The sequence below is a fragment of the Microplitis mediator genome, chromosome 2 (genome assembly GCF_029852145.1).
Source record: "Microplitis mediator isolate UGA2020A chromosome 2, iyMicMedi2.1, whole genome shotgun sequence".
In the NCBI taxonomy this organism is placed as follows: domain Eukaryota; kingdom Metazoa; phylum Arthropoda; class Insecta; order Hymenoptera; family Braconidae; genus Microplitis; species Microplitis mediator.
Genome location: NC_079970.1, coordinates 6,353,240 through 6,376,157, shown reverse-complemented (window position 1 = coordinate 6,376,157; position 22,918 = coordinate 6,353,240). Strand labels below are relative to the sequence as shown.

General features: G+C 29.7%; 2 protein-coding genes, 2 long non-coding RNA genes and 1 pseudogene across 5 annotated transcripts; 2 read left to right on the top strand and 3 right to left on the bottom strand.

The window, feature by feature from the left end:
- Positions 1-1,163: 1,163 nt before the first annotated feature.
- On the bottom strand, positions 1,164-5,152 carry LOC130663726 (putative odorant receptor 71a). The gene is made up of 5 exons (XM_057463141.1): positions 4,611-5,152; positions 3,045-3,422; positions 2,758-2,962; positions 1,448-1,603; positions 1,164-1,364 (listed from the first exon to the last, which is right to left on the bottom strand). The coding sequence occupies exons 1-5, from the start codon at positions 4,964-4,966 to the stop codon at positions 1,323-1,325; spliced, it is 1,137 nt and encodes a 378-aa protein (XP_057319124.1). The 5' UTR covers positions 4,967-5,152; the 3' UTR covers positions 1,164-1,322.
- Positions 5,091-15,418, top strand: LOC130663728 (uncharacterized). The gene is made up of 4 exons (XR_008989244.1): positions 5,091-5,406; positions 6,055-6,274; positions 10,210-10,295; positions 15,205-15,418. It is a non-coding gene; the product is annotated as an uncharacterized LOC130663728 (long non-coding RNA).
- On the bottom strand, positions 6,097-9,223 carry LOC130663725 (odorant receptor 46a-like). Of its 2 annotated transcripts, XM_057463139.1 has the most exons (5): positions 8,605-9,219; positions 8,150-8,527; positions 6,585-6,789; positions 6,340-6,495; positions 6,097-6,256 (listed from the first exon to the last, which is right to left on the bottom strand). In XM_057463139.1, the coding sequence occupies exons 1-5, from the start codon at positions 8,958-8,960 to the stop codon at positions 6,215-6,217; spliced, it is 1,137 nt and encodes a 378-aa protein (XP_057319122.1). In that variant the 5' UTR covers positions 8,961-9,219; the 3' UTR covers positions 6,097-6,214. The 2 variants fall into 2 exon arrangements, with proteins under 2 accessions (XP_057319122.1, XP_057319123.1); XM_057463140.1 differs by lacking the exon at positions 6,097-6,256 and having other exon boundaries at positions 6,356-6,509; positions 8,605-9,223.
- Positions 10,101-13,771, bottom strand: LOC130663727 (odorant receptor Or1-like; annotated as a pseudogene).
- Positions 15,419-18,066: 2,648 nt separating the features above from the next.
- LOC130663310 (uncharacterized) lies at positions 18,067-22,464 on the top strand. The gene is made up of 3 exons (XR_008989171.1): positions 18,067-18,148; positions 18,621-18,847; positions 22,105-22,464. It is a non-coding gene; the product is annotated as an uncharacterized LOC130663310 (long non-coding RNA).
- Positions 22,465-22,918: the final 454 nt, after the last annotated feature.

The window sequence follows — 22,918 nt, the reverse complement described above, 5'->3', positions numbered from 1 at the left end:
TGGATAAAAGTGTCACTATAACTTGGTCTATTTAATTTATTTTGTTTGTATTAAAAAAATAATTAAAAGGAAAAATAATGATTATGATATAATACTATTATTCAAGAATAATTTATTTTAATTTAATATACGGGAAGGGGGGGCAAAACGGGGTAGGGTGGGCAAAACGGGGTACCCTCGAAATTTTATGAAAAAAAAAAATTTTTTTTTTTCGTCTAATTAGTATAAATCCGATATATTTGCGCACTTTTAGCCCTACGCATGACACCTGGGGCAAAATGGACCAGCCGAAAATCCTGAAAAAATGATTCTTTCAAATTTTTATCGTTAAATTAAAAAAAATTTGATATAATTCCGCATTTTTAGCCTTACCCATAACACCTAGGGCAAAATGGACCAGCCGAAAATTTTTAAAAAATGATTCTTTCATATTTTTATCGTCAAATTGAAAAAAATATAATACACTAATCCATTTTTCAGCTGATTTGTTATAGCTGGGGCAAATTTGGCCACTAAAAATATTCGAAAATAATATTTTATTTTTTTATTGATAAAATATTTTAAATAATGCAAAATAATCTGCAATCTAAAAAATCAAAAAACACGTTTTTTGGGTTCAAAATAATGACAAATAAGAAATACAGAATTGTTTTTTTTCATTAAATAGCAATTAGTAATTAAGCTAATCGAAGGAAAACCGATTTATTACACTTAAAAAAATTTTTCTTGAGTATTATAAAACCGAAAATAGTTATCAAGAGAAAGAAATACATTCTTAATAATGAAAACAATTTAAAAAAAAATAAAAAAGTATTTTTTGGAGGGAGGCCTCTCTGCCTCACAAAAATTTTTTATTTTGCCTTCGTGTCCACAAATAATGTGAAATGTAATTTTTCTTTATGTATATTACATATAAAAGATTCAAGTAATAAAATTTGATCAATTTTCAGAAATTTTTTTTTTTCAACTTTTTTTTAAGGTACCCCGTTTTGCCCGCCAAAAATATAAATTTTATTTTTCAACGGCAGCTAAAAATTTTGTCTATTTACCTCGAATATCACTAAAAACAAAAAGATTTAGCGTATTTTAGTCCTCGAAAACTTAGTATTTCCTTAGGTACCCCGTTTTGCCCCCCCTCCCCTATTTCTATTCTCTTTTCAGTTCGCAGTCAAAATATTACACAACAATATCTAGTGTTTTCAGTTCATGGACAGAGTTCAAAATTTCAAAAGTACTCTACTTCCCTAGAGGACGATAAATTTACTAAAATTTCTCTCAGATGATGGTTGTATGTCTATTTTCATAAATATGCATAAAATATACTATTTAAGAACGTTGAAAGCTGAGTAGGAAAGTTTGATCAGCTAGAATAAAAACAGAAGGTTATTAAAAGCATAATGTATATATTTATTTGAATAAAATATAAAATAATAAAAGTACAAAGTACTTGATTGAATGAGTTAAGGGATATATCAATAAAGTGCCCAGCATTGAATCGTAATGGTTGATAACTTCGCGTCATTATCAATAACAAACTTTTTTGAGTAGCAGTACTCAAGTTATACCAATCAGTTTGATAAACTGCCGTAGCTACATTACAGCTCTAATAGATATTAATTAAATATAATATTTGTAATTAAAATTATAGGGAAAAGGGTGGGGGGTAAATGGGCTGCCTAGACTTTGAAAACCTACGAACATTTTTTAGCCAAACGGGTTCCTAAAATTGTTTTAACAGAAACGATTAAAAAATTATGATAAGGGGCAAACTAAGTCACGAGTTCAACAGCATTACTAACTAAAATTCAATTTTTTCGAATTAATCAAATAGTAATTCAACAGGAAAATTTGAATTAAGTTATTTTAAGGTCCAAATCTTTATTATCAACTCTTTTTGATACTAAATACACAGCAAAAAGTTTTAAAACATAAAACAAGCGAGAAACATACATTGAGTTTGGTTGGAGGCCCGTTTTACCCAACTTTTCAGGATTATTTAATTTTGATAGTCACAGTAAATTAACATCAAAAACTCGGCAGAAGGAAAAAAAAAAGTGAAACAAGCTGAAAAACTCACGCTATAAAATTTTTTTTAAGGGGGCCTATTTTGCCCTACATTTTTTAATTTTTGATTTTTAATGGACTGAACAAATTAAAGTCAAATACTTGGCAAGGGAGTAAAAAAAAGTAAAACAAGTAAAAAAAACTGAGGATATAAAAATTTTTTTCTTAAGGGGCCCATTTTGCCCCCCCCCCTCCCTTCCCCTACATACACTGTAAAAAATGGGGAGTCAATCCGAAGTAGATCTGGATTTTATTTTAATCCACATACACTCAGGTGCGCAAATTTATCATTGAAATAAATATATATTTAATAGAGATAACTTTGTTACGTGAAAAATAATTATTTCAATATATAATTAATTTAGATATAAATAATTAAACTCAAAAATTATTCGCGTGAATTCGTGTAAAGGAAGCTTGTCATTATTTCTGTACTCAATATAAATGTTAAAACATAAAAGACCGAACCGCACAATTATGTATTAAGAATTTGATGCGCGACTTTTCACTGCGATTCCATTCTGCGGAATTTTTTCTGGAATTAATATTTTTCAAAACTTCGCTTCGAAGTGAATTTCACGGGAGTAAATAAATTAAAAATTATCCGCTCCGTATTCACTCCACAAATTTTTTACAGTGTAATTATTGTTATTATAAAATTTTTCTTTGAATTAATAATTAAATTATGTATACCTTTATACTGCATTCAGTACTGGCGATACAAGTACCAAAAATTTGTGAAAGCAGGCACATAAAATAAACTGTCATTGAAGCAAATTCTGGATCACCTATTTCCACTTGAGATAATCTATAAATTGTTACACATATGACATAGGTACTTATGGAAAACTGCACAAACATAATGGTACTAAAAACTTCGTTTGTTCTTTCAGCCAATCTAAATAAAAAATATTCATCAAATGTCAATATTAATCTTGCTTATGTATTAACTTCTCGGAATATATGTATATAGACCTAACTGAAATATTTTTAGATGATGTTTTACACATTCCGTAGCTGCATTTATTTCTCGCTGTTTACTATCAACCGACGAATCTGAATAATAACTGTTTTTGGCCAACAGTTTTAGTCGATACTCAAGAATACTCAGTTGAGCACAAATCTTAAGCATTAAACCTGGTATCAGAGTATCGTATGCAGTGCCTGCCGATGCACAACAAAAATGAGCTAAAACTTGATGGATATAAGCAATCCAGTATCCAATAATCGTTGACGTATCAAATGGAAGCCATGTATTAAAAAACATTATTCGATTTGGCGTATCACGAATTATAGATACGCCTATTGTTAATATCACAGCTGATTCCATTACAACTACAAAAGCTAATGTTCTAAAACTAGAAGATATAAAAAAATTAATGGTTATTTAGTAAAATTACACGTATCTAATCACTAAAATATGTTTGAAAATAAAGTATGTTACACACCATGGGCGAAAAGCCTCTGGCTCGGTCAGGCAATTGTATAAAAAATAAATAAATTTCTTGGCATAAGAAATATTTTGCATTATGAATTGAAGACGAAAAAATTTCTTCGCTCAAGAACTATTTTTTTGCCCGAAGAAAATCTGTGTTCTCACTTTATAATACGGAAAAATTCTTAAGTCGAGTAAAAATTTTTTCTCCTCGACGGGCGGAAAGCGTCAACTTTCGTCCCGCTGTGCAAAACGAAGTTGCCGCTTTCCGCCTCCGTCGAGGAGAAAAATAGCATACACTCCTCGGGAAGTAAATAAGAAAGCCTCAGATCACATGTTTGTTGACCTCGGCTTCGCCTCGGCCAACAATTACATGTGATCTGAGACATTTCTTACTTTACTTCCCTCAGTGTGTAATATACTATTTTGTCATATTAACCGCGAAAGTTGGCTTTTCAAGCAACATGCAGAGGGCGCAAACTATACGATTTCTGGCAATCTATAGTTTGGTTAAGTTTCCTCGAACTTGTATCGAAAAGTAACTTTTCTCTCTCTCTATCTGAATCTACATTCCTACACGACGTAAAACATTTTTGATTGTTTCTCTCTCAAATTCAACTTCCACCGTTGATATGTCATAAAATTTTGTTCGATACTTTATGCTCAAAGGTAGGAACCCTGACAGACTTGAAGTGACGTCACGCGTTTGAGGCTACGGATACATTCCCATCAAGAGCTCGTACTATATCCGGTCTTGATAAGAAAACGCCCATAGCTTCAAACTCGTGACGTCACTTCAAGCTGTCAAAATCCCTACCGTTCCGCATACGTATCGAAAATAACTATTTGCGCTAAGAAATCCTTTTTTTTTTTAGTACACGCGGGTTAGAATGTCCTACTTTCTTCCATGGTGTGCAAACTACATTTCACCAGACCTGTACCTCAAAGTTTAAATTTTTGCCTCTGCTTGTAGGAAGAATGGCGCATGCACTAATTTTTATCGTTCGTTTTCTCACAATAGTAAAGATCGACTTTCTTTCCTCTGAACAGGGCAGAAATTTAAACTTGAAATGCAGGTATGAGGAAAAAAATTCAAACATAAAATACTCACTTGATCATTTTATCAAACTTATCCTGAATTTTTTTTTCCTCACTATCTCGAGAGCAGCATGGATAGGAATTCAGGATATTTATCAATTGTATAATTTCTTTAGATTTTATAATCACATTAAACATTTTTCCACATATTCCTAACATTGTTATAAGAATTATTGAACTGTCAACAAATTGTTGAAAATTGTTATAATTACTGACAAGTGCAATTGACTCGAATAATGCTTCCGAGGAAATAAGAGAAATCATAAAATATGAGTATATCATTTGTAAATATAATATCCATCTATAAATGGTTTCTGTATGCCATAGACCCAAATACCGTAGAATGCCAAAACTGTATGGCAGGAACATTATGATATTATAGAATATATATTTCTGATGACAATGAAATATATTCTCCCGAGCGGGGTTCGAATTTACACTGGACTCTATGGATCTCTTTATCCACTGTCGTAGATGGTGAATAAATAATGATATTACCGAGTCGTCTATCTGTCTACTTGGTATAACTTTAGTTTATCAAAATAATTACGCTATTATCTACTGACAAAGGGTTGTATCTTTCCCGTTTTACATAATTTCAAGAATTTAAATTATTCAAACCATCATTACCTCATTATCTTATTATTTATAATTGCGGATGAGAAACCGAGCATGAGTAAAATTTATAGGGGACATTGCTGTCAACCAAGGGGTTGATAAATATAGTCAGTAGAACTTAAACCACCCGATAAGCAACATTGGAAAACATACTGAGCCTTTAGCAGCATTTTGACATTATATTAAATATTGTACGTAGTTAATCTTTTTTAATTTTAAATTCAATTGAACCTAAATGGTCATAATTTTTACGTTCCCATATTTTATTTTAAAACATGGAAATTAAATAGAGAGCGGGACACAACGAAAGGTTTCCAAAATTGGGTGAAAAAAAAACATTTGTGTAAAAAACTATTCAGCTCCGAAAATGGATTTCTGAGCAAAAAGAAATTTTATATGAAATAATTTCATAATTAAACAGATATAAGTTCATTATAACATTAAAAGTGACAAAAGAATACTTACAATTCAAAAATAACGAAAATAAGTAATAAAATTTACAATTTTTTAAAAACAACTTTTTTTGAGCATTCTGTTGCACCCCGGAATTTTTTATCATCAAAATAGTTGTAAATAATGAAAGATTTGTTTCAAATTGTTATGAACGAAATGTATTCAGTGCTCAAAACCTCATCAGAGCTAATTACTCGCTTAGGCTTTACGTTGTGCCCCACTGTATCCTGAATATTGTTGGATAAAAGTGTCACTATAACTTTGTCTATTTAATTTATTTTGTTTATATAAAAAAAATAATTAAAAGGAAAAATAATAATTATGATATAATACTTTTATTCAAGAATAATTCATTTTAATTTAATATATTTCTATTCTCTTTTCAGTTCTCAGTCAAAATATTACAGAACAATATCTAACGTCTTCAGTTAATCGATAGACTTCAAAATTTCAAAAGTATTCGAAGTCACAAGAGAACGATAAATTTACTAATATTTTTTTCAGATGATAGCAGTATATCTATTTTCATTAATATGCAAAAATATATTATTGAAGGACGTTGTAAGCTGAGTAGGAAAGTTTGATCAGCTAGAATAAAAACAGAAGGTTATTAAAAATATAATGTATATATTTATTTGGATAAAATATAAAATAATAAAAGTACAAAGTACTTGATTGAATGAGTTAAGAGATATATCAATAAAGTATCCAGCATTGAATCGTAATGGTCGATAACTTCGCGTCATTATCAATAACAAACTTTTTTGAGTAGCAGTACTCAAGTTATACCAATCGGTTTGATAAACTGCCGTAGCTATATCACAACTCTAATAGATTTTATCTTAATATAATATTTATAATTAATAATATACATAATTGTTGGTATTATAAATATTTTTTTAAAAATTATGTTTACCTTAATACTGCACTCAGTACTGGCGAGACAAGTGCCAAAAATTTGTGCAAGCATACAAATAAAATATACTGCCATTTCAGCGAATTCTGGATCATTTATTTCCACTTGCGATAATCTATAAATTGTTACGCATATGACAAAAGTACTTATGGAAAATTGCACGAACATAATGGTATTAAAAACTTTGTTCGTTTTTTCAGCCAATCTAAGTAAAAAAATTGACAATAAGTTAAAAGAAATACCCCGTTTATATTTTAGGAAATTTTTCGGGCCCTTCGTTACCACAATGTACTCGAAATTGCTTTGTGTAAAAGAGTCTGAGGCAAGACGGTACATTAAACATTCAAATCAAATAAAAGTAAATAATAAAATTCAAATTTTTAAAGAATCAAAAAAAAGGTATTATGGTTTTACTTGAAAATCATTTCTTCAATTAATTTTTACGTTGTAAAGTATTCTACAAAATATTTTTTGTTACTTTAATCAACCATTTTTATTAAAAATTCAGAAAATTTTCGATGTTGATAGCGGGAAGTTAATTATCAGTTACATAAAAAATAAAATAATATAAAAATTTGTTGAATAGAAACAGTTCGTTTTGTCATTTTGATTCATTTTTAATTGTACTGTAGTTGAATTTGGGCTTATAAAATTTATTGTTGTTGCCTTAGAGCTCATAATTTTTCTAATGACTGATTTGACTCGGCGGATTAAGCTACTCGCGGGTAATAAGGCCCAAGTGACAGAAATGATATTTAAAATAACCGCCTCCGCTAAAGGCTACTCTAGCAGAAGGTTCTTGCATAGAGATGTTACGACAAGTTTATAGTCCCGATACTACGTTCCCTGTCTTCTATATTTCATCATCCGTCATATGATGTCGTAGCACAGAAGAAATTATAAAAAACAATCTAGTCTTCTGACTCTTAAAAAGGATACTGATAGTTTTAAGTCCTGTTGAACAAAGCAATCTAGTCTTCTGTTTTTAAAAAAGTATTGTTGCTAAATTTAAGTGATGATTCATCTCTAATACCAATTTTATTAAGTATAATTAAACTATTCCAGTTTGTTTAACCCATAGGCTTTATTACCCTACCGTAGTAAAATACGGCCTATTCGTCTGGTTTTTGGAAAAGTTTAATTTTTTGTTTGTTTGTTATATAAATTACAATTACTTCATTATATTTTATGGCTAATGCATTGAAATAAAGATTAATGATACATTTCGACAATTAAATGCAATATTTTCGATTCTATTCAAAATCTCCCTTAGCTAGGCCTTATTACCCGCCAGTACCTTATATGAAGAGAAAAATAAATGAAAATTCTTAATTCTTAAGAATTAAGTTAAGTTAAATGAGTTTAAATTTAAAAAATGTTTTACTGGTGAGTTAATGAAGGCTCAAATTGATGTTCAAAATTAATTTTCACTTTAAAACACTCATCATTTTTCAAAAGCTAAAATTTGACTGCATCCCTGTTCCAACTGAATTTGCCAAGTCAATCAAGCGATTGGAAAAATTAAAAAAAAAAATTAGTTCTTGAAATACATGTATAGACCTAACTGCAAAATTTTTAGATGATGTTTTACACATTTTGAAACAGCATTAATTTCCCTCTGTTCAATATCAGTCAATGGCTCTGAAGAATAATTATTTTTGGGCAACAATTTTAGTCGATACTCAAGAATACTCAGTTGAGAACAAATTTTAATTATTAAACCAGGTATCAGAGTATCGTATGCAGCGCCTGCTAATGCACAACAAAAGTGAGCTAAAACTTGATGAATATAAGCAACCCAGTATCCAATAATTGTCGATGTATCAAATGGAAGCCATGTATTGAAAAATAATGAGCGATTTGGCGTATCCTGTAATACTGATACACCAACTGAGATTATTATAACTGATTCCGTTACTGCTAAAAACGCTAATGTTCGATAACTGAAAAAAAAAAAAAATAACGTTCATAAAATAGAATAGAGAATGAACAATAATTAGAATTAATTTATATGACTCACTTTATGGTTTTATCAAATTTATCTTGAATATTTTTTTCCTCATCGTTTTGACACAAACATGGATCAGTCTTTAGAATATTTATCAATTGCAAAATTTCTTTGCGTTTAATAACAGCATTGGCTATCTTACCACAAACTCCAATCATTGTCAAAAGAACTATTGAACCGTCAATAAATTGATGAAAGTCATTGTAATTATTAACAAGTGCAATTGACTCGAATAATGCATCTGAGTAGATAAAAATAATCATAAAATATGAGTACATGATTTGTAAACATAATCTCCATCTACAAATTATTTCTGTACGCCATAGACCTAAGCACCATAGAACACCAAAACTGTATGGCAGGAGCATTATATTATAGGATATATAGTTCTTGTGAGGATGAAATATAAGTTCTCGACTGGGGTTCGAATTTAGACTGGACACTATGACTCCAGTCCCGCTATTCACAGTCGCAGGTGGTGAATAAATAATGACAGTACCGAGTCGCCTAGCTGTCTCAGTTGCGTAAGCTTTAGTTTATCAAAATAATTGCGCAATTATCTACTGACAAAGGGTTGAACAATTCTATATTTGTTCACCGCAGCATTTCTATCGTTTTGTTGTGTATTGTCAGGAATTTAAATTATTCAAACGACTATTACCATTATGGTAATTTTCAAAATTGCGGATGAGAAAGGAAGCATATGTGAAATTTATAGGAGATATTGTCGTAAACTACAGGGTTGACAAAAATAGTCAGTATGACTTAAACCACTGGACAAGGAAAGTTGATAAATATACTGGGGAATTTAACAGAATGTTTACATAAGATGTATGTAAGGGAGATTGGGGCACGACGGCCCCCCTAAGCCGCTAATTATTTTTCGTGGCTTTTGAGTACCGGGTACAAGTTGTTTTGATCTATCTCGAAATTTATCATTATTTCGCACGACGGTCCCGTTCAAAAAATGATAAAACAAAAATTTTGTAATTTTTTTTTTTAAATAACTGCGTTCTTTAATTTTATCTGTATCGAATAAATAATCGTTGATTATTCTTTGATATGTATGAAAAAATAAAATTATACACCGGGACCGATGGCTATTCTCTAGAATATTTATTTTTAATTTTTAAATAAATAATTTTATTGAAGAGGAAATTTGTAAATTACATCAAACTCATAAATTTAGACTGTGGAATTTTTTTTTCTTTTTCCTCAAAATATATTTGGGGGTTTGTCGTGCCCCGGGTATCTCGTAACGCTTTGAAACCTGATAAATATATCAAACTCCTGAAAATATGACGATTATTGAAAACAATTTTTTTGTAGAAAATTTTTAAGAGAGTCCGTCGTGCCCTGATCTACCCTCTATTATTATTTTCTTTTCGAGTTTTAGTCAAACGTCAATGATAATAAAAAATAATTTTTACAAATCTTAATACCTCATTTGAAAACAGAAACGTTTGACACATACTTTTAGGTCAAAAAATTTTCATAATTATTCGCTTTTAATTAATTTTTTTTATTAAGGAAGATATAAACTCATGGTGTATTTACTACTATTGATAAAATATTAAGAATTAATTTTAATTTAATATATTTGTAATCTCTTTTCAGTTGTAATTTAAAAGAGTTCCGAACAATACCTATAGTGTCATCAGTAAATCGACAGAGTCCTGAATATTCCGAAGTCAATTTATCACGTAAGTTTAGTTTATTCATTCTTGATAGTAATAGTTTATCTAATTTGATAAACATACATAAGAAATATTATTTAAGAACGTTGTAAGCTGAGTAGGAAAGTTTGATCAGCTAGAATAAAAACAGAAGGTTATTAAAAATATAATGTATATATTTATTTGGATAAAATATAAAATAATAAAAGTACAAAGTACTTGATTGAATGAATTAAGGCATATATCAATAAAGGATCCAGCATTGAATCGTAATGGTCGATAACTTCGGGTCATTATCAATAATAACTTCTTTTGAGTGGCAATACTTAAATTATACCATTTAGTTTGATAAACTGCCGCAGCTATATCACAACTCTAACATTTTATTTTAGTTATTTTTCTTATTGCAAAATATATATATATATATATATATATATATATATATATATATATATATATATATATATATATATATATATATATATATATATTTATTTATTCTGATTGATACTTATGTTTGGTAGTGTAATTACCCGAGTCAAAAAACAAATTCGGATTTGAGTCTCAAAGTTCTCAATGAGGTTTTTGAGGATCAATTTAGAATTTGGAGACTGACAACAGTACAGAAAGTTATCCTAGTTTAGTCCTCATAGTAGTAGTTATGACCAATTTTACCACTTTGAGGACCAAACTGGAATAACATAATCTAGAGTAGAGTCTCAAAATACTCAAAACATACAGGAATAATTTTATCCGCATTTGAACCTCAAAAGTCTCATTCGACGTATTCTCTCCTCTCTCTTTTCTATGTAAAATTTTCCAAAGTCCGAACTATAACTTTTGATTCGTTGAAGATTTTGAGGTCATAGTTATAATTTAAAATCGATAAATTATTCGCATTTAGACCTCATAGTCCTCATTGAGGATTTTTAGTACTAAAGTAGAGTTACTTTCTGGGCGGCAAATAAAACATCAAAGGAATTGAGGCTTTTGAGGACTAAACTTGAATTTGCTTTTTGAATCGGGTAAAGACACATCCGATCCAATTCAAAATTTATTTAATGGTAATATTTCTCCAGTTACATGCATTAGTATCTTCACGGAGATTCTTCAATCACTTTTTACTATATAGTATCACCCCGGGTCAAAAATAAAACTTGATTTAGACTTGGTTTACCAAGTCGAAATAGGGAGCCGTTTTTCACAAGACAAACTCGACTTTTTTTCACGAAGATGAAATACATTGAGTTTTCGCCTTGGTTTAAACTTAACTGGCTTACTTAGTCACGATTTAAGACGAAAAAGTTGAAATAGATCTGATGTGCTTTTTATTACAGTTACATTCATTATTGTTATCATAAATATTTATTCAAAATTAATAATTACTTTGTGTATACCTTTAGACTGCATTCAGTACTGGCGAGACAAGTTCCGAAAATTTGTGAAAGCAGAACCATAAAATAAAATGCCGTTGAAGCAAATTCTGGATCACTTACTTCGATCTGAGATAATCGATAAATTGTTACACATATGACATAGGTACTTATGGAAAACTGCACAAACATAATGCTACTAAAAATTTGGTTTGTTTTGTCAGCCAATCTAAATAAAAAATAATCATCAGATGAAGAAATTTTAGAGCATCCTGTTACCCCAATTTACCCAAACTGCTCTAATATTGCTTATGTATTAAATTCTCGGAATATATCGCGTCACTGATTCTAAAAGGACTTGTATTTTTATACGCCCTTTGTCTTCAGTTTCTAGGTTTAAAACCAAAAGGGCGTATAAGTTTTTTTTAATTGTTAATCATATTGTAGACTCAATTTGAAGTTGAAAATTGTAAAAAGAAATTTTGAAAGACATAAGGGAGTATTATTGAAGCTATATACCGTTTTGGCTTTCGAAATTTGTTTTTAGCTATGAAACAAGTCTGAAAAAAGATTGGTAATGAAATAGTATATTGTGTGACAACGGATGAAACAAGACGATTTCGGACTAGGGGGAGGTTAGCTGCCCGAGCCGCAGGTGAGGGCTGACATCACCCGCAGTCTGAAATCGTGTTTTATCCTGAGTCACACACTATATTTTTCACGATTATCTGCATCAAAACTTCAAGTTTCAGTCAGCAGCAGTAAGAAACAAGTTAATTTCAAGCCAATGATGCAGATAACTGTTAGAGAATGAGAAATATGTGATTTACAGTCACTTATTAAATAGTAAATAAGACAAAAATATTATTTTCACTCATTTTTTTTTAATTTTATTTGGTTAATTAAAACTGTCACTTAAAAAATGAAATGAGTAAACTGAAGTGACAAGTAAATAAATGAGAGTAATAACGCTGCAAATGAACATTAAATATACCTGACACCGGGCAGAAACAATTGTGTTTCTTCTCAAGGGAAGAAACACGCATGTTTCTGCCCGCTGTATGCAGGTATTTGTGAATTACGAATTCGCTAGCAGTTGTTTGCAGCATCGGCTCGAAATTATCTTCTTTCGACGGGCTGTAGAGACATTAAAACTTCAAGTTTCAATGCTGGTATCATGAAAAAATAGTATATTACACACCTAGGACAGTAAAGTAAGAAATTTGACTGTGGAGTTTCCTACAGCCAAAAGGGTGTATAAAAATATAAGACCTTTTAGAATTAGTGACGCGATATGTATACACCTAACTGAAATATTTTTAAATGGTGTTTCACACAATTTGAAACAGCAGTAATTTCTCTCAGCTCAATATTATTCAATGGCTCCGAAGAATAATTATTTTCGGCCAACAGTTTCAGTCGATACTCAAGGATACTCAATTGAGCACAAATTTTAAGCATGATACCAGGTATTAAAGTATCATAAGCCACATTTGTCTGTACACAACAAAAATGAGCTAAGAATTGATGAATATAAGCGATCCAGTATCCGAAAGATGTTGATGAATCATATGGAAGCCATGTATTAAAAAGCAATACTCGATTTGGCGTATCACGAATTACGGATAAGCCGAATAATAATATCACAGTTGATTCCGTTACAATTAGGAAAGCTAATGTTCTATAACTAGAAGATAAACAAAAATGATAGTTATTTTGTAAGGTTACACATGTCGAAAAATTAATATTGATTAAAAAAAAAAATCTAGACTTACGTTATGATTTTATCAAACTTATCCTGAATTTTTTTTTCCTCACTATCTTGACAACAGCATGGATAAGAGTTGATGATATTTATTAATTGTATTATTTTTTTAGATTTTATAATTACATTATAATTTTTCCACATACTGCAATCATTGATAAAAGAACTATTGAGCCGTCAATAAATTGTTGAAAATTGTTATAATTATTAACAAGTGCAATCGATTCAAATAATGCTTCCGAGTAAATAAGAAAAACAATAAAATATGAGTATATCATTTGTAAATATAATATCCATCTGGAAATTCTTTCTGTATGCCATAAACCCAAGCACCGTAGAATTCCAAAACTGTATGGCAGAAGCATTATATTACAGGATATATAGTTTTCTGATGTCGATGAAATATAAGTTCTCGATGGGGGTTTATATTTACACTGGACTCTATGGATCTCTTTATCCACTGTCGTAGATGGTGAATAAATAATGATACTTCCGAGCCGCCTTTCTGTCTACTTGATATGATATGACTTTAGTTTGTCAAAATAATTACTCTATTGTCTACTGACAAAGGGTTGTATCTCTTCCGTTACATTCTATTTCCAATAATTTGAATTATTCAAACGACAATTACAATTATCGTAATTTTCAAAATTGCGGATAAGAAAGACAGCAAATGTCAACTTTGTGAGGGGCTTTGTCATCAAGTAAGGGGTTGGTAAAAATAGTCAGTATAATTTGAACCACCGGACAAGCAACATTGGAAAATATACTGGGCATTCAGCAGAATTTTGTCATTATATTAGATATCGTGTATAGTTCATCATTTTCTTTTTTAATTCACTAGACATAACATGCTCGCTTCGCTCGCCTTCATTCTTTCATAAATCCCACTACTATCTCAATCGACCAAGCGACAACCGAATAAAATAGTCACAGAAGTGACGTAAAACGATACGACATCCGGTCATCAACTTTTTAGAAGAGGATTTGAACCTAACTGATTACAATTGTCATTCAATTGCTAATTACGGCCAACGATATATATTTTGTACTCTCCATGATCACGACCGGTTTCCACCCAGGATGAGCATTTTTTTTTCTTGATTATTTTAATATATTTTTAGTATACATTTTGGTGTGCGAATTGGGTTAGCATCACATCGAATATATCTATTTTGAATTTCGAATCTTCTCGAACTATTCGTAACTTTTCAAACTATTCGTCAATTTAAGAATTACCTGCGAGTTTTCAAATTATTTGTAACTTTTCAAATTACTCGATTCGATTCGATACGATTAATTCGTAAGTTCGAACTATTCGCACGCCCATAATACATTCTTATATCTTGTATACTTGAGAAAATTTCCTTAGTTATGTTTTCTATTTGTTTTTTTAATTAAAGTATATAATTTTTGGGAGTGTAATTTCGTTACTTTTGCTTATTTTATTTTAAAAATAAATTAATTCAGTGCATCTTGCAGCCCGCAAGTAACTTCGGGGTTAAATAAAATCTTATCGTAAAAAAATATAATAAATTTTTTTTTGAAAAATTGTTTTATAAAATAACGAAAGAGTGAGTTTTTGTAATATTATACTAGCTGATTATAATTTTTATACTTTTATACTTTTTTTCAAAACATGAAAAACTTCTTTAATAGGAGCGGGACACAATGAATTTATTCAAACCGATTGTGTGTGTTGCCTATTAAATTTATATTTCTTGTTTTGAAAAAAGTATATAATTAAGGTGTGCTACTGTTAAATAAAAGATAAATTATTCATTTTAATTTTTCATAGACTAGTCAACTAGAAGCTGCCCACAAATGAGGACTAGAGGACACTTGGTTACATATTCCCAATCTTTTTGAGGGATGAAAATATGACCTTCGTAGAGAAAATCAGGAAGTCCTTTTGCAAGAGAAGTTTAAGTGCTTATACACTTACTGTGGTCATTGTATATAAAAATTCTGATGTAACATATAAGTTACTTACGCCGGCGTTTAAATATATCAAGCCTTTAAATACATATTTATACTTGTTCTAATTATTATTATAATAAATATAAACTTTTTCACTGTTTATTTAAAAATAATTAAGAACAATGTCTAGCATCTTTAGTTCATCAACAGTGAAAAGATTACAAAGGTACTCTACGACATATGCCAACTGTTAGTATACTAAACTGTAATATTTTCATTAGTACACTGTAAAAAGAGCGGTGTTAAAAATGGACTCGTTTTAACTCCGCCCGGTGTTAAAATAAAATTACACCGGTGTAGGAGGAGTAATACACCGGTGTTAAAAATACCGGTGTTAAATCGGGGTAACCAGTGTAAAAACGCAGTAAAACCGGTGTAAAAGCGGAGTAAAACCGGTGTAAAAGCGGGGTAACCGGTGTAAAAGCGGGGTAAATTGCGTCCGCTTGGAGTATTAACTTTAAAGATTATAAAACACAAAAAATGTCAGTTCTTTATGAAAAGTAATAAAAAATATCATTTATTAACAAGTGTAGTGATCAAGAAAGTAAAAATATTCACAAAGTAAAATATTTTAACACCAGTAAAGAATATCTACACCGGCGGCGGCGTTATTTTAACACCGGTCTAGAATATTTACACCGGTGGCGGCGTTATTTTAACACCGGTACAGAATATTTACACCGGTGGCGTCGTTATTTTCACACCGCTTTCGGGGGTAAATTTAACACCGATAATTTTAACACCTACACCGTTTGGACTTACCCCGGTGATTTTTTACATTGTATACGAAGAGTAGATCTGAGTGCTGTTTACAACATTAGTTCCCGCTAAACAGTAGTCAGACATGTGACTGAAAGCAACAGTTCCTGTCCAGCACAGGAATGGTCAATATGCTGAAAGATAATGGAATGCATTTGTCCGGGGAGTCTTTTGCATCTCCATAAAGGACCTGTACTAGGGGTGTGCGAATAATTCGAACTTACAAATTATTCGTTCCGAATCGAATATTAATATTCGATTCGAAATCCGAATCGAATAATTCGAATAATTCGAAAGTTTCCGAATAATTCGAAAAAATTCGAATAATTCGAAAGTTCACGAATAATTCGAAAATTTTCGAATATCACTGGATTTTCTATTGTTTCTAATTTGAATCCCATTACATCGTGTATCAAAATATTCTACTTACGAATAATAGTATACTTTTTGATTAAAAATCAATTATCCGGAGAAAACAATTGCTCAATTTAAATGTATGTTCATCTCTGTTAGTAACATGAAAAATCTAGATACTATTATTGGCAAAAGATCTTTTCAATTCATTTTGGTTTTTATAATTATTAATTTCCGTTTGAAAAAAAATAAATAAGAAAAAGGTTACACATGAAATATTTTAAAATTCTCGAAATTAATTTCTACAAGTTTATTTATAGAGAATTTTAAAATATTTCATGTGTAACCTTTTTCTTATTTATTTTTTTTCAAACGGAAATTAATAATTATAAAAACCAAAATGAATTGAAAAGATCTTTTGCCAATAATAGTATCTAGATTTTTTATGTTACTAACAGAGATGAACATACATTGAAATTGAGCAATTGTTTTCTCCGGATAATTGATTTTTAATCAAAGAGTATACTATTATTCGTAAGTAGAATATTTTGATACACGATGTAATGGGATTCAAATTAGAAACAATAGAAAATCCAGTGATATTTCGATAATTCGCGAATTGTTCGAACTATTCGCGAATTATTCGAAAATTTTCGAATTATTCGTGAACTTTCGAATTATTCGAAAATTCGAATTATTCGATTCGGATTTCGAATCGAATATTAATATTCGATTCGAACGATATTCGCACACCCCTAACCTGTAAAGTGGTCCCAGTAAGAGAATACACCTCGGAAATTGCCCCCACCACCGAACATTTGTGAACTGCGCATGCGCACAGAAAAGTGGGAGAATATTTAACACATAAAACATCCAGAGTGGGAGTAAAAACCGACGACACCCGAGGTGCATTCTCTTGTTGGGATGACAATACCTATTTTATATAGGAACACATCGACTGCTGACAGGAACTTGTATTATCTGAAAAGCGAATGGTGACTGTCAACACGATAACCAGTCATGTTTTCGACATAATGTGTAACATAGTAATGGTTGCTATGTTGGATCGTACTCAGTCGTATGTAAAAACGACCCGTTCCTATTATAACGAGAACTATTAATATGCTAAGATTAATTTTTACATACTTTACGATCATTCTTGTGTAGCACAGTAACCATTCCTATCTATTTTTTCCGTGTAGAGTAGAAGTACCGTTTTTAGGTACTTTAGGGCAAGTTTTTGGTAGTTTCAACATTTGAATAAAATAATGTGTACTATACGCAATGACATAATTAGTTTTTAAAATACATTCGAAGATACTTTTATCACACTGTTGCATTAGAAGTTTTTTTTATACTTTTTTATTAATTAAAATAAAGTATTAAATGTCAAAAAATGGAGCCGTGGCCACAAATGGCACTTCACTTTATTTGTACCATTTTGGATAATATTTTCAAAAATTTAAATTATTTAAACTGTACTATTACCATTGTCATAATATTAAAAACTGTGAGAACATATTTTTACGATATACTATACTATTATTGACAACCCGAGGGTTGATAACAATAGCTTGCATAAATTTAACGACCGTAGAAGCAACATCAAAAAATACCTGACATCGTTCACAATATAGTCACATTAAATAGTGAGTATCCATATTCAGTAACCAGTATATTTTTGAAAATTACCATTAGTTTTCATGTTTAGAAAAAATAACACAGATACAAACTGATAAAAAAATGATTTATTTATTTTAAGAATAACATCTGTGAGTTCGACGGAAGAAACCAGACGGGAAGTTCTAATAACCGGCCCGTAATTAAAGTCTAATTAAATTTTATTTTTTTATTATCTTCAATTGTTTTCTCTTTTTTTTTTTTGAAAGTGATATTTCAAGGATATTAAATACGAAAAATATAATAATATCTAATATTCTATTTTACATTTACGAAACACATGATCCTATCATTTCATATACGTTAGTGTGCTACGTATACATTTATTGTTCATTTATTTAATATTTCACAACATAGACAATATAAATATATCTATATACATATTATTTTTATAAATTACAAATACCCATGGACTACTTTATAATACTATTATTTTTACAGATCGAAGATTGGATCCATCATGCAAATTGTTATGTTATGACTTCGTATGATTAATTTTTAGATGAGAGATTATAAAATATATTTACATTTGTTATGTCAGTCGTTGATGGACAAGTGAAGACAAGACATGAATTTTTTCGACCATATTAACGCAACAGGATGATTTAAATAATCGAACAACAGCTTTAACGACATATTTGTAACGCCGAAGGAATTCAAACTCGAGGGTATGTTGTCTCTTTCGCAATTACGACATTGCGATCGAGATCTTACTTCATTCGATACTCTTAACTATATCCTAGGAATATAATACCACTTTATGGTATATACGAAACTTTACTCGAATACTCTAATACATGTGCACAGTAATAGGTACTGTACAAGTTATATTTAACACTACCATCATATTATTCAAACTTTTATTTCACCTACACTAAAAGATAAATCGTGGAATTTTTTAAACTATTTAAGTAACTTAGTAATGACACAAATTTAGTGCAATCATCGATGATATTTTACATTCACGTTTTTTCAATTTAAAGAAAATAAAAATACATAACATTGTGATATGTCAAAATTATTACGAATAAATACATATTTTTTTTTTCATATGTAGGGGAGCCTGGGGCACGACGGCCCCTTTAAGCCGGTTTTTTCTTTTTGCGGCTTTTAACAATCAAATTCGTTTTGTTATTCTGTCAAGATTCAGTCGAAATTTTGCAAAAAATCGAAAAAAATCTTTTTTTTCTGGGGCACGATGATCCCCTCCCCAAAAAATTATAAAAAAAAATTTTTTTCTTATTTTCCGTCAAGTTATGACCTCTATAATCTTGTCATTATATTTTAGGTCAATATGTGATATGTGGGGCACAATGGACCACTCGAAAAAAAATTTTTTTTTTATAATTTTTTAGGGAGGGGGTCGTCGTGCCCTAGGAAAAAATTTTTTTCGTTACAATTTTTTTTTGAGTGGCCCATTTTGCCCCACATATCACATATTGACCTAAAATATAATGAAAAGATTATAGAGATCATAACTTGACGGAAAATAAAAAAAAAAAATTTTTACCTGATTTTCGAGGGGGGCCTTCGTGCCTCTACACAGAAAAAAATTATTTCTTGGCGCAAAAAATTTTGACTTGTCCCAAGAAATTTTTTGTATCAAAATTGAAAAAAAAATTTTTTCGGGCGTCTAATAATTTTTGTAATTTTTTAAAAATGATATATTATTTTCAAAAAAATATTTAAAATAATTGCACTTACAGGTTTTCAAATTTTCTACACGTGCATATTTTTAGTTTTTTTTTTTTTTTAATTTACTTGTTTAAAAAAAATCCAAAAATTTCTGATTGTCTGTTTTAACTTTAGAATCATGTCTTCAATTCATGTCAAAAATTTTTTGCGCCAAGAAATCCTTTTTTTCTGTGCAGAAAAAATATTTTTTTTTTGCACACCATAAATAAATTGATTTATTTATTTTATTTTGCAAGTCTTGCAAAAAAAATTGAATCGATATAAATTAGATTTAAAGATAAGTCGATAAACCAACACGAAAAAAAATACGCTAATAAATCTTTATGCTAAATTGCATTTTATTTACTATCCTCCATCGAAGTGTACGTATTTAGTAGCGAGTTATTTCATTTAATTTATCTCTATTTTTTTTAATTGCATCCGAAGTACATTCACGCAACATAATGCAATCCCCGTGATAGATCTTGTTTCCTCGGTTATGGTGAGTCAAGATTGCTCAGGTTGTCAACCATCACGTTGAATGCGAGATGCTCAGAGCAGACTATCAACAGCTCGTATGCTACAATATAATATAATATAAGCAATATATATATACATATAAATATAAAGTTTAGGAGTGATCGAGAACTACGAATAGAATAAGAAAAACGGTACAGTATTCAACGTTGCTCTCCTACGAGTCTGACTAGTTCGTACAGTCTCTACTCATCGTGATGTACTCTGACGACTTGCGCAAGAATTACCATTTCGTAAGCAACCCGGTTCATCCATATCCACTACACCAGATCCTGTATACTAATAAATATTATAAAAAAAAATAAAATACCTCAGGAATTTAACCGGAAAGCTTCTCTATATATTATATTGTTATATCACATAAACTCTTCCGTATATTTAAATTTAAAATTGGAATTACCATTTTAAAATAAATTCCAGCTTTTTCAATAAAAAAAAAAAAAAAATTAATAAGCTATCTTTTTTATACTAATACTCTTAATTCTCACATTATTGTTATGATCCGCAAAGACTTTAATTAGTCACGCACTCTATTATCCAGCACTCGTTTTGTGCGCTACTAAAAATTTCAAATGTGTCTTATATTCGTAACAAAAATATCCCACGAGTAATATTATTGCGTATAATTCCTATTACCTTTTTTTCAGCTTCCTCTTTCTCTATATTTTAAATTCACCTGTTATTTAATAATTTTTTTTTTTTTTAAACTTAATTTATTCTTATAATAAACTACATTTGATATAAAAAAAAAAATATTTTATTTACTAAAATAATAATATATTTATATATATTTTTGATCGGTAATAATTGTTGTTTTTTTAATTAACTGGTAGAAAAAAAAAAACAATGAAAAAAATAACAAAATTATGAAAACAATTTTGCTAATTTTTCATTAAATTTTTTTGAAAATCGATAATTTTAAAAATCGGAAGTTTGCCAGTTAATTGAAAAAAAAAAATTATGATAATAATAATAATAATAATAATAATTATTATTATTATTGCACTGTTAAGAAAACCTGGGCAAGTCCAGGCGGTGTAGGTGTTAACATTTCCGGTGTTAAATTTCAATACTGAAAGCGGTGTTAAAATAACACCGCTGCCAGTGTACATATTCTTTACCGATGTTAGAAAAATTTCCCGGTGTTGAAAATATTTAACTTTGGGAATATTTTTACTGACTTGATCACGAAAGTTAAACAGTGTTTTTAATAAGTAATTAAACTATTGGTGATTGGAATGGTGGGCGTAAAAGTGTGTAATTTTAAATAAATTACGTATAACATAAATAATTATTTCGATAAGTACATAGTTAAATTGAAAAATTCCTCCAGATAATATGCATCGAATTTTTATATTTTTTTTCTAATTTTTATATGTGGAATTTTGTTTTTTCAACGATTTAACACCGGTATTTTAACACTTCCAAATTACACCGCCTTCATCGGTATTATTTTATTTTAACACCGCGCGGTGTTAAATTGAGTCCATTTTTAACACTGCTCTTTTTACAGTGTATTATTATTATTATTATTATTATTATTATTATTATTATTATTATTATTATTATTATTATTATTATTATTATTATTATTATTATTATTATTTCATTATTTTATTATTTATCAATTTATTGGTTTCCATGTTAATTTAAAATATAAATATTTAAATATAAAAAATAATTTACAATATTTTAACGTTGGTATATATCGCAGAAGATGCCTCTTGTAAGAAGACGACGACGACAGGAGTGAAAGTAATGCTTAAGGCATAACATATCCTCGTAAAGTATATCGTAAAGAGAGAATATATTAAAGTAAAACGAGATAGAGTCCGAAGTTTAATAAAAATAAAAATAAAAAAATAAAAACAAGTTTGAGAAGAAAAAGAAGAAGCAGATTCTACTAAAGCTAGTTCAGATCGTGCGATCTACGATTATAAATCCGTACATACTTATATACATCGCCCGCGTTCTCAATATTTATTACGGCACGTGTACTGATTTGCCACGTGCACTGTACAGAGTACTCTAGAGTACCGTATCAAGACTCAGTTACATTTTATATCCAGCGTAGTGTTGCATAGATCGTATAATGATTAAAGGGTAACTACTAAATAAATTGAATTCTTTAATAGATTCTACAAATCTTAATGCATCCATTACTTTTTTAAGTTATATATAATATATACTACACACTAAAAATATTTATAAAAATTTTATTCATTACAGTATTCAGCTAGAGTTACTTACATACTTAGATAAGCAAATTTTTTTTCAAATTTATTTATTACCAATCTAGTGGAATAGTATCGAATAATGATAATGAAGGATTAATTCGAGTGTAGATCTTTTAAGGAGCGAGTGTAGAAGAAGCTAAAGAGGATGTTTATAAAAAAATCTATTGCTATATTATATAGTATGATCGTGTCGGCTATAAGAGAATATCCATATACACCGGGTTAGAATTCACTTTCTCTTTCTCACGTGGCATCGATGCCGAGGCCTTTTCGTCTCTGAGGAGCGTCTTC

Coding starts and splice junctions, on each gene's coding strand:
- LOC130663726 (XM_057463141.1), bottom strand. CDS start 4,966: ATGTTCCTGCCATACAGTTTTGGCATTCTACGGTATTTGGGTCTATGG. Junction 2,963..3,044: donor CATCATCTAAAAATATTTCA/GTTAGGTCTATA, acceptor TTTTTTATTTAG/ATTGGCTGAAAGAACAAACG. Junction 1,365..1,447: donor CCCTTAACTCATTCAATCAA/GTACTTTGTACT, acceptor TTTTTATTCTAG/CTGATCAAACTTTCCTACTC.
- LOC130663725 (XM_057463139.1), bottom strand. CDS start 8,960: ATGCTCCTGCCATACAGTTTTGGTGTTCTATGGTGCTTAGGTCTATGG. Junction 8,528..8,604: donor AAATTTGATAAAACCATAAA/GTGAGTCATATA, acceptor TTTTTTTTTCAG/TTATCGAACATTAGCGTTTT. Junction 6,790..8,149: donor CATCATCTAAAAATTTTGCA/GTTAGGTCTATA, acceptor TTTTTTACTTAG/ATTGGCTGAAAAAACGAACA.